This window comes from Ooceraea biroi, chromosome 3, assembly GCF_003672135.1.
Source record: "Ooceraea biroi isolate clonal line C1 chromosome 3, Obir_v5.4, whole genome shotgun sequence".
In the NCBI taxonomy this organism is placed as follows: domain Eukaryota; kingdom Metazoa; phylum Arthropoda; class Insecta; order Hymenoptera; family Formicidae; genus Ooceraea; species Ooceraea biroi.
In genome coordinates, this window is record NC_039508.1 from 10,131,291 (window position 1) to 10,143,245 (window position 11,955).

The 11,955-nt window shown below is 39.7% G+C and overlaps 1 protein-coding gene across 6 annotated transcripts; it reads right to left on the reverse strand.

Moving 5' to 3' along the window:
• Positions 1–1,511: 1,511 nt before the first annotated feature.
• LOC105276864 lies at positions 1,512–11,887 on the reverse strand. Of its 6 annotated transcripts, none has more exons than XM_026968543.1 (6): positions 10,884–11,887; positions 8,340–10,281; positions 7,959–8,169; positions 5,649–6,103; positions 4,165–4,462; positions 1,512–3,733 (listed from the first exon to the last, which is right to left on the reverse strand). In XM_026968543.1, the coding sequence occupies exons 2-6, from the start codon at positions 8,480–8,482 to the stop codon at positions 3,455–3,457; spliced, it is 1,386 nt and encodes a 461-aa protein (XP_026824344.1). In that variant the 5' UTR covers positions 8,483–10,281; positions 10,884–11,887; the 3' UTR covers positions 1,512–3,454. The 6 variants fall into 6 exon arrangements, with proteins under 6 accessions (XP_026824344.1, XP_026824343.1, XP_026824342.1 ...); XM_026968542.1 differs by having other exon boundaries at positions 10,822–11,887; XM_026968541.1 differs by having other exon boundaries at positions 10,786–11,887.
• Between the last annotated feature and the right edge of the window lie 68 nt (positions 11,888–11,955).

The window sequence follows — 11,955 nt, forward strand, 5'->3', positions numbered from 1 at the left end:
GCACATGAAATTGCGTCCGTGGATCTTCATCTTTGTTCATTTCCCTCGGGAGATCGACAGCAGACAAAAAGCAGCGTATATTACAATGCAATTCGTTCGATTTGTTCAATTGTACATCCACCAGTTAACGGTTTCTCCTGGCCGAAGAATAAAAATGAAATTTTTATCACATTGCTGTATCTCAATAGAATTTTGATCGTAGAAAAATTCTTCGTTATTTACAGTGAAGCGGCTTTTACCAGGCAGTTTCTCTTGCCAAAAAGTAAATTAACAACGCGTTAAAAGGACGCATTTATATTCTCTTCTCCGAATGAGATATAGTTCCCTTCTCTTTAACATACGGTATTCATAACTTTGTTCTTCATAATGCAGTTTGTGTCCGTGCTCGTGTCTCGAGCCTTGTGTTACTCGGGGGATTGGCTGTCCCATCACGTAATGCGGTCACTTAATCGTCGTCTCGGCCGAGAGGTTTCATTACTCTGATCGCGTCTTTATATTTTTAGATCTCTTCGTTAAATCTCTGTTCTAATTCATTAACTTTTTTGCGACGACACACCGATGTGAAAATTAAATATTGTTTTTCGGATTTCGCGTTGCATCGCAAAACCTGCGTCCGCGTTAATCTACCGCAACGATAATGAGTGCGAATGGCATACCTGCATTATCAAGAGCCATCCAAATGTCGAGCGACATACTACGCGATTGACAGAGCGCACTTGATTTCAACCTGCACTTACTACGTGTATGTAGGTCGATGGCGATTCGTTTTTGCGTTCGTTTAATCAAAACGATATGATCATGCCTCGCTTTAATGCTATAGTTTAAGAGAACAATAAAAAATATTGAACGACAAGTTCCAAGAGGGGAAAGTTAATTACGGAGCAATTTTCGTTTTTATTCTCGTTTTTATCGGATCAGATATCTGGATCGGATGTCACAAGTTTGTGAATTATCATCCTCATGTATCAAAATTGTGTATTGATCGCGGCGTGTTAATCATACGGCAACAAGATGTACGCAGAAAACAATTTGTACTTCCATATAATTACGTAAGCCATAAAAAATCCATAAAGTGAACAGCTGTTCCTAAAGAACATTTTCTCTCAGGCGCTTCCGTAATTTTGTGTGAGATTACGAAAATGTAAAACTGTGTTGCTCTTGTCAAGGCCAAGAAACGTTCCTCGCGCTGAATTAATTTGCATGGGTGTATTATAAGCATCGGTAAATATGGGAAGCATTTCGTTCTTGCGCAGTAAAACCTTCAAGAGATATCCTCGGCACGAAATATTTCGTGACACGCAAGTCCGGCGATATTTTATTACGATTCGACGTTGTGCGATGATGATGCTTCTCCATCGCATGGTGAACAAAAAATAAAGAAAATTAGTACGTTTCAACATTTTGCAAATTATGCACAATGTATTATACATTCGCAGGAAACAAATTAACTGTTTTAGTAGGAGGTAATTGGAGTACGTGTTGTACGAAAGAACAGAGACGCAGGAATTTGCACATGAAGTAATTTTATTAAAAAAAAGAGACGATATTTTACAGGCATATATTATGTCACAAATATCTTTGACATAAAGGCATACCACAGAAATATTTCAAGTATTTATGTTGCACTGCTAGTCGCAATATTTTAGAAATATAAAGAGACTTAATTCTCTTTTTCCCTTTTTACTCAGCATGTCTATAATCAATCATTTATTATATGTATATACACACACAATCGTTCGTGCGCGCTTTGCCAACGACTCCATCATTTTGCATTGTTCCCTTGTAATCGTTGTCCTTTTACGTCATTTCGAGAATGGGTTCGCCGATTATTCCAGTCACCGACTTTCTCATCTATCTTCTGAATGCGTACTAAAATATTGTACGATTGCATTGATTGGATTAGTTTCATGACTATGGTTATGGTTTTCAAATATAAAAAAGTATACAAGATTAAACTTTTATTAGAAATCGGAACGTTTCTTTTTTAACAGAATAGAAATAATTGGGGCTGACTAGTCATTTCTCTAAGAGAATAAACGAGATTTCTCGTAAACTTGTGTAGCACTTGTAGATATTACACTTTATTAGCTCCATCGAAAGCGGAAGAAGGCACATAGAACGTGGTGATCTCAGAAATATTATTTTATTTCCTCTTTCGCTGATTATTTCTAGCTACTCTGCTTGCGTGTACGTGTATATGCTCGCGTGAGATTATAGTATATTTACTTACTTCCTATTTCAAGCCTATAAAGATTTCACGTGAGTATGTAAGTATGAATATTATTTTTTTCATAAATCATGACTAAAACTAAAAATTTCAATGTCATCAGTGTGCTTTAGTCAATTTCAAACACGCTCTAACACGAAACTGGCACAACAATTCAGACGATATCGATTATCGTAAATATATGAATGCTTCCTTCTGAAAAAGCATATATTTACACTTACATCACAAGATACAGATACGTATGCATCATGTGCGTCGCAAATATATGGTGCAATATATATTCTGTATAACTAATTATACGTATATAGGCAGTCGTAGTATTCGGGTTCGCGTATAGAGAGTCGCGTCAAGTGTTTCCAGCTATATCAAAAGTATGCCTGTTCGCGAGTATCCAGTTATAATACTACTCATTAATTACAGTAGCACAGTAAGTGGATGTAGAAAAAATATAAATGCACGTTCGTTGGTAGCCGAGTCGCCGTTGTTCTACATCTAATTTGTACGAAGAAAGCTTGTCCATTTTACATGTTGCGCAGATACCGCAAAACGTCAAAAGACGTCACTTTGCAAAATGTTCTAACAAATGTTTCGGCAATTATTACTCGTATTTTATTTCGCCTTCATTGATTAGGGAGTTATCGCATGTTACACGTATATTTTAATGAGTTTTCTTAAGGTATTATACTTGGAGGCAATGTCTTAACGTATCATCGATTAATACCAGTGTCTATCCATTTATCTTGCGCACGAACAAAGTGATAGCGATACATTGAAGGCAACAGTGAGTATAAATATATTTAATTGATAATAACTAAAGCATTAATAATTAACTTGGACCCCAAGTGGGTTACTTTCGATGAGTCTCACTGGCAGAGAAATCGCTTGAATCCAGATAGAAAGCTCGATCTCAAACCTAACGCCACGACGATCCATCATCGTAAATGTCACAATAATAATACCGTAAGCGTAGTAGAGTTAATTACATCTCGTTCCGGAAGACGACGTCAACGTCCGTCTGACAAGTTCAACTTCACCCACGTGTTACCCGAGAATTTCACTGTTGAGGTTCATTTTACTGAATAAAGGATTGGATCTGTAACATGATATCGATAACGTGATCCTTGGAAATTCTTGGAAAGCCGTACTACTGCTCTTCTCTTAAAAGGAATCTTCAGCGTCATCCACGTCGATCAATGGCAGTCTTTCGTAACCCAGCAGCTTATACTGCTAAAGGGCCATACTCCTGATCTCGTTCTCGTTGGCCTGACTTTGAGTGGCGGAGGACGTTGCCTCCACGAGTCCCTCGTCCTCGTCCTCGACCTCTTGCTTGTCGACGCAGTACGTGCACCTCATCTTCGCGTCGTCTCCCACCTTCACCGATCGCGTAATGACGATCAGACTGATCAGGCTGATGATGAGTAGCGCGACCGGCACGATTATGGCGATCAGCAGTTCCATCCGCGTCTTCTTCAGGTCGAACCGCGCCACCACGAAGAACGAGTTGTTCTGAATAATACATGTCCGCATAAATAATAATTACGCGCAACATAAATTATTAATATTCCGCAATTAAAAATGGTAATCGACAGAATTAATAGCGTTCGATGAATTCGTTGGTCCATGAATAAACATGAAAGGAATGTCGAATAATTTTATGTAGTCTTTTCGCTCCATTTCAAAGCGCATTCTTTATAATCGCTTGAAACGTGAAACATATCGACATCCCGATATCTTCAAGGGAAAATGGACATCAATTTTCGAATCTCGCGCACCGAATATGTCTCCGTCACGCGTTGACACGTCAATATATCTCCTTCACTGAAGTAACGTAATAGAAAATTATTGCTTGACGGTAAGGGGAATCTCAAGACAGATCGAGCTTGTTAAATTTCCATGCACGCGTCGGTGGACAGATCTTTCGACGGAAAGTTCCTTACCTTGTTGTAATAGCAGGGATACCTGCTCTGCGCCGTCTGATTGTCGCCGTCGCGGCCGTGAGTGACCTGGAACTGCCTGCACTCACCCCTCAAGGTGTTGACGCAACGTTCGAGATTGATGTACAGTCGTGAGCTGTTATAGATCGTCAGGGACTGCTGAGCTGGAACGTAGGCGTTTGTGGGATCCGCCGGATGCTGCAGACTCTTCTCGTAGATTTTCAGGAAGCTCGTGAAGTTAATGGATGGTTGGGGAACCGCGAGCTCGCTCAGCAGGGTGCCGTTCACGCAATCTTCCGTGCTGCGAATGTAAACAGAGGCAGCGACATGATACCGTGATCCATTGTATCAAGATAATGATATAAAATATTAATCAACACGATGTGTAGCACGTTCCGAGTGAAACCTGAAGAAGCAATTACATTATCTTGCTTCCCATGCATATTATTAATAATGTTAATATTAATATATTATTTAATAATGTGATCTTCTTATATTTTTATATAGAAACACATTTAATCAATTCGTATGCATAAACGGATAATCAACTTAAGAGAGAGTTGAAGTTAATAGTAGGTTAAATAACTCTCCCTTTCTCGAAGCCAATTACTCCTATGCCAAAGAACGCGTGCCATTTCTTTATACCCGCTTTCTTATAGGGATAGCATAGGGTATTTCCATAGCAACCATTGATCCCGCAGCTGAGTCAGATTCACCCTAATATGTTCGCCTTCTTGTTCACCAACGTCCCTTTTCGCTTATTCGCAACCCAATAAAATTTCAATTTCTTCAAATAGTTTCAAAATGGTAAGTGGAATCACGTTTCTCACAGCAACGGCTCATGGATAAAATATTAAATTCTGCATTACGTGTGATTACATAAAAGTGAGAAACGCTCACACACACACACACACACACACACACACAAAAGTACAGTTAATAAAATAAAATAAAAACGAAAAATGAGCGTAATTTGTAGTGCGGTTCTCTATCTTGGTTCCTTAAACAAGAAATGTCAAGGTCCAAGTTTTCCCGATCGATCAATGCTTATGGCGACATTATGAATCCTTTTGATGAACGAGGCGAAAGTATTTTCTTCCTTCAATCATTTACAAAGCCCTAATATATCTCCTATCTATCAGCGGCAATTCAATTCTCGGGATTCTCGCGCTTGCTTGCATCTCCTTTCATTTTCTACGTTCATTCAGATACAACTTAAAGAACTGGTACAAAAACTGTACTTGTGATATATAATTAATCGTAAATATAAAAAAGGCATCGATATTTTTCTACAATCAGCAGGTTAATAGCGTTATTTATTTTCCAATGATATTTTAGATCATTTTATTTCCTTTTCCGTAATAACATGTGTCCAATCTTTATATCTGACATAAAATTTTACTTGAAAGATTTTACTTGAAGCAAAATGAAGATAAATTTGACGGAATTTCTATAGAATTTTTTACCATATTACCGTTCGCCATTACCTGATGACGCTGCCTTCCTTCTTCACGGCAAAGCAGCTCGCGATGATGCTGCCGTTTTGCTCGTCCCAGATCTTCACGGGCTCGTCCAGTCTGGTACCAGGCAGACTACCGTTCGCCCTGTTCAAGGCCACGCCATGGGAGCACCTGGCGGAAATGATGTTGTCCCCTTGCATCAGATACACGTTGATGTCACTGGTGGTGATGTTCGGGCAGTATCGGTCGCAGGTGAAGGCATGCTTGATTTTCGTGCATCTGGAGTTCTGACAGCTGAAGAAGCCGTTCAGCTTCATGTTGTCCTTCTCGCTGTCGACGACGATACCGTCCGCCTTGTGGTGGCAGAGCATCAGCTCGCTCATGTTAGAACAATGCCCGAGACTGCAGTTGAACACGCCCGTCAGCATGCCACACTCACTGCCGTTGTTGCAATTGTACCTCTTCATGCTACCCATGTTCACCTGCGGAATCGCGTTTCCTGTTTTGATCTTTTTTTACCTTATTCCTATCAAGTCGCAGATTAATTTTATTTAACGTAGGACCAACGTACGAACTCACGTACATGTATTTAAAAATACGGTTCTTATCGGCTTTGTTTCTCATTTCTTGTTCCTCTGCTACACAATTGCCACGGAAAAGTTAATTAACATTTATTTCCTGCCTCGATGTTCGTATGTATAATTTCGAAATGGAATTATTCTTTTGAATTGTTGGAGGAACGCTATACAAGGCTACATACACTATTGTTACACACTGTATCACCCTTTCTCGATGCCATTAATTAAATCACATTATTTTCGGGAAGTTTCGGGTCTGTCGGCGAACCATTAGCAGCACACCGAGCAATGCCGCACGCCTAAATATTCATATCCATAGGGCACTCCCTCAAAGATAATTCGTGTCCCACTACCCAACTCGCTTAACATTGGATCATGAATACCGACTATTTTTAGCCGCCTTTTACGATGACTCAAAACCTTTCAGCTATCGCGGATGCAAACCAACGAACTCTTTCCGAGTCAAATATGTTGCGCCGAATTAGATGTACATCGCGACGTGCATTTTAATTGCATCTGACCACTTAATTTGTGTCTAATTAAAATAAACGTTGATACGTTGCCACAAAGACTCCTACAGGAAAAATCCTTATTCGTTCCTCGTAGCATTTTATCGTGATTAAATTCTTAGGGTGTAGCAGTCATCCGTAAAAGGACTCTCCAATCCGCGAGCGTTACTGACGAATAACTGGCAGGTTCGTGACAACGTCTCGCTATTACGACAGCATAAGTTTGCGTCATATCGCTTGCATCTCCGTCCTGATGGAAGCTTTTACCAGTACGCCTCCATAACAGATCAAATTCACTAAATAATTACATTTAACGACGAGAAAGCAGGCAATATTGTTTGTAAGTCGCAGCGAGGCCAGAAGCTATTTTTTAGCTTTTCTTGCGAATGACGTTTTGAATAACGTTGCAATATAGAGTGCACTACGTATCGTACGCGCAGCAGATTTTATAATGGTATTTTTTTTAAATATTGCAAATTTATTCTCTCATGAACTGGGAGCATCCAGTTGACTATAATAGATGCTCCTTGGTTGATGGACCGTTACATAAAGGAGAAGATAAGAATGGCGCGAGGTAGAAAATGAAGGGTAAATTGGCGATGATACCGAGATGCAATCCTTTCCATAATTCTCAAAAAAGCTAAAAAAATCTTGAAAACGGTAATTTTAACATGTGCGTAATAAACAGGCGAGTTCACGGAATTTCTATCTAATAATAATCACAGAGCATTAATATCCAATAACAAAGTGAGGATCTCTAGATTTTACTCAGATGCAATTTAAATCTTCATCCTTCTACTGCTCGTTCGCATCGATGTTCAGAGAGATACGCCGCAATGAAATTGAAGCCGCCTTCGGTAAAAGTGTAATATCCCCATGGGATGGAAACCCACGCCCACTGGAGAGCGGCCGTTGGTGCGAGAGCTTACGATCGAAGTCGGTTGGAAATGTGCCGTGGAATATAGTGATCGGAATCCGAAGGGTAAACGCGCGTTCCTGCCTTCCGAGAGGAACTTTCGTACTTCGCCGAGTGGAAGAATAAGTTTTGAGGAGATCGTGGCAAATGGTCAATAAAGTACGTAGGCAGAGCTTATTGTCGTCTTCAAGATTTACTTAGGATTTCCGAGTAATTGCGCGCAATGTTACAACTGTTTGCTTCTAATGCTTTGCGCGTTGAATAAAATCATAAGATTTAAATATAATATAAAATTTCAAGATTTAATATTAACCACCTACATCGCTCTACGCACCTGAGGACATGCGATCGTGCTGTACTTGGTGCAGTTCTCGAAAACTACATCGGTACCATTACGTCTCACGGTCGCGTGAATTTGGGGACAAAAGCCGCTGGTTTTTGTCAAGCACCATTCGCCGCAGCTCGCCCAGCCGCAATTGTTCACCATCGTGGCGTTAACGGTTTGGCACATCACCGGGTCCGGCTCGATGCCGGTGTGGAAAGCTCTGAAATTAGTACGAATTTGTTGAATTCTAAGAACAAACTAACAATATGGTTGGTAAATCTCAAAAACAATTCGACGTTGACATTTATATCTTTTTTTTGTTTATGACGTTAATACAATAGATTCTGTTAATAAAATTTCTAATGGAGATTATCAGCGTTTGCTTTTTACCTGTACGATGGAGCGTAGATTGCTACGCTAAGATAGACCAAGGCAACGCAACTGATGACAAAGGTGAACTGGAAGAAGCATATGCTGCCGCAAATTCTGCGATCCTGTTCCGGTATCATACGATGCTTCTGTTTTCTGCCCATCGCGTGACACTCTACGATCTATATCAATCTTTCTCTAATATCCACTTTTTTAAATCTTTTCGATAGATTTTTCCAATTTCTACAAATTCCAATATCTCGCTGACGCCGAAGATCCAGGACGACGAGTTATCTTCGAAATGAAAATCTTGCTTTTACGAGTCTAAGTAACATCGTGTATATTATCTATTATATCTGCTTTCTCTCGAAGCACATGACATAAAAATCAGGCGACTTCATGTCGACATTTCATTACTACTTCATACTATCGTACAGCGGCTATAGCAGCTTCGTAAAAATTTAATCACCGTCTCGCACGAGAAAACAAACCGCAGAGATCAATGGACTGGCACGTCGCGTTCCGCGCAGCTAAAGATCGATCACTCGCAATAGCTCCATTTTTAATCTCACGACAATACGATCGTTCAGATATTCCACACCACGAACGCACGTACGCAAGCGGAATATTTCGTTACGGATCTTCGTTTGCGTCCTGTATGTTGCTTCCGTATAATAGTACAAGTTCACAAAGTCGGTCGACAAATATGTGTATGTGTCCCATCGATTAAATGATTTTGCTATAGCTACCGTCTTCTTATGGGCACGAATACGCGTCGTGACGCACAGTCGTCATGCTATTTCGTTAGAAAGCACGAGATGATCCTTGGACTTTAAGTTTATACTGCTTTGCTCGGTTGTTCAGTGAAGAAAATCCAAGTTAAAAACAGCGAGAAATATAAATAGCAAACATTGCTAGCAGATGCACGTCAATCGCAGTAAACAATTTACGATTTCTTCCACAATTACGAATCTTTCCCTCTGAATGTTAATCTATCTTCATTAGTACCGGCAGGCGAAGAACAGGGTGATGATTAGTCATAAGATCCAGATGTATCACGCATCGAGGCATGTGACTCACAATTCCGCTGAATCGTGGTGGGTTGTCCTCTTTCTTGACTTGAGATGAGACGTAGGTCGGTTTAAGCTAGCATAGTCGGTCACTCGTCGATAAACTCTCATACGATCGCGAAGAGACCCCTTTCTTTGTTTGCGCAACGGGTTCCACCCTCGTTGTTCTTTCGCTAAACTCGGCCGATCTGCTCGATGCACTTAAGGAAATTACCACGTGTTAATCTTATTAGCTGCGTAGTTGCGAGCAGGTGTCCTATATAGGATGTAGAATTAGATGTTGATAACCCCATTATCGCGACTTTGTCGAGAGCGAGCGCTTAACGATCGTTTAAAAAAGGCACGATCGATCCGGATTTCAGTGCTTTCTGTGCTATCGTCGCCCTCGGGAGTGACGTCATTAAAATTTCATCCCTCTCATTCTTTACATCGTTACCATGACTCGGTGACATATATCAATTTGCATGAAAGGAGAGTGGCGTTTCGAAATTGATGTATTCCTGAAACTGGTACCAGATGTTTCCTTGTCAAGTCAAGGATTCAGCCAGGATGGCGCGATTCGTCACGCAGAGTTTTCCTCGGGGTATTCGGCGTGGTGTCAACGTTATTATGCAAACAGGAAATAGCAAGTAATTTGCCTGTACATTTTTTATGGAAGGTAAATCGATCTCGATACGAGAGGGACACCTTTTTTCCGGTGGACACCTACGATAGCACAATGATGTCCTTAATGGTTGTTCCACTTGCAAATAACCTTGGACGGAGCGATTATCTTGCTGATAATACCTTTGGGATTCTCGTTCTAGGAATGCCGTTTCCATAGACATGCTGTTTGATCGTGTCCGTCATCCTTGGGGACGATAAATAGCGCACACTGCATCTCACACCTTTTCCTTTTTATTTAATTAAATATAGTTTCTGTTTTTTTATTTGAAATACTAGAGTTATTCTTTAATTCAAGTTTCTTTAAAAAATCCTGCGAGATCTATAATATTGTATAGCGTCTGTTGTCTGACTCAATGCGAGTAGTTTCTACTGCGAAATAAGTCTTCGATAAAATTATAAATTTATTATTTTTTTGAACACATTGTGCACTACAATTTTTTAAGAATTTTCAATGTTTTGTAAGATAAAGAACGTTTTCGACCAATCGCTAACTTGAATAATTAATATAATAATAAATAATGCACTCTTCCAAAAAGGAGAAAACACAAACGCGATGCAAAAATTCAAAAAATTTTATTTCGCCAACTTACACCAGATAACGACAACTATTTTCATGTTTTTATCAAATATCAAGTTTATCACGTTTATATAAACGTGATAAACTTGATATTTATGTAATAAATTTCTTTTTCATGTATCAAAATTTTTGTGAGATCAATTTTGCAAATTACGACAGAAAAACTGGATCCTCTTTATTTGCAATTCACCGTCAATACGACAACATTCACTGGTGTTTGCACGTTTACGTCACATTTTATTGGGAACATACACTTTGCCGCTAATTATATTTGCACAAGTAACATCTGATCTGTTTTTCATCATGTCAATTTAAGCACAAGGATTAATTTCATATACGCGCGCGATTGGTATCGACATCTCTCGCTGAGTCATTAATATCGAGCAACGATTATTTCTGTCTGCGATCCGCAGGGTCATCGCTTCGTCGTGATCTTTTTACCCCGAAGAAGAAATTTGCGATCACGCGGACGCACGCGAGACAGCCATGCGACCGACCAACTCCGACGACTGTTTGAAAACACGTCTGCCAGTTGGTCGTGTGGCTCGCAAGCTCTCTTCGAGCACGGAGCTTGCGCCGTAGTATATCGTTACCTTTCATGGGAGTGGGATTTTCTTTCATGGTGGAATGCCCGAGTGAAACGTCGACCCGTGGTTCATAGACTTGTCTATGCTGAATGTAGAATGAATCGCGAAACTTCTTGAACTTTTCGAAAGTCTAAAAATGTATTTCTCGAAACGTTACAAGGGAAACATTTACAATCTTTGTATTAAATGTAAATTGCTGCTTTTCTTTTCCGGGTACAACTTCCGTCATCATACTTCTCGCAACTTCTCAATTTGTATTATTCTTGTCCAGCTCGCACGTGATGCATGCATGCAAAAGTATATTTCAAATGATGTTTTTTTTTATAATTGCCCCTGCAGATAGAAGATTATACGAAACGTATGAGCAATTTTACATTACAAAACGTGAAACTATTCATTGCACACTGTAAATTACAGGTGTAGTGCTCCATGAAATAAAAAGTCAGTGGGTATCCATTTTATCGATTTAGATTCATCCCCTCGATATCAACTCAGTGGGGCGGAGTGTTAGCTCCGTTGGATTAACATTTCTGCGGCCTTCGAAGTAAAAGGTCAAATGTCTCCACTTAGAGCTATGTAATCTTCGCATAATGCACATGAAGATTCTTCATATCCCATAGCCATCGTCCAATCAGATAAACGCATCTTTGTTACCCCATATCTTAAAATATTTAAGCGAATAAAATAATTTAATCAGTTAAGATAAGAATTCATAAAAAAAGATCTCAGACAAATAA

Bases quoted from the DNA above. Each gene is read 5' to 3' on its own strand.
- LOC105276864 (XM_026968543.1), bottom strand. From the start codon at position 8,482: ATGGGCAGAAAACAGAAGCATCGTATGATACCGGAACAGGATCGCAGA. The intron at 4,463-5,648 runs GTAATGGCGAAC...TTACATTCGCAG, and splicing joins AAGGAAGGCAGCGTCATCAG to CACGGAAGATTGCGTGAACG. The intron at 3,734-4,164 runs GTAAGGAACTTT...TGTATTATTCAG, and splicing joins ATCCCTGCTATTACAACAAG to AACAACTCGTTCTTCGTGGT.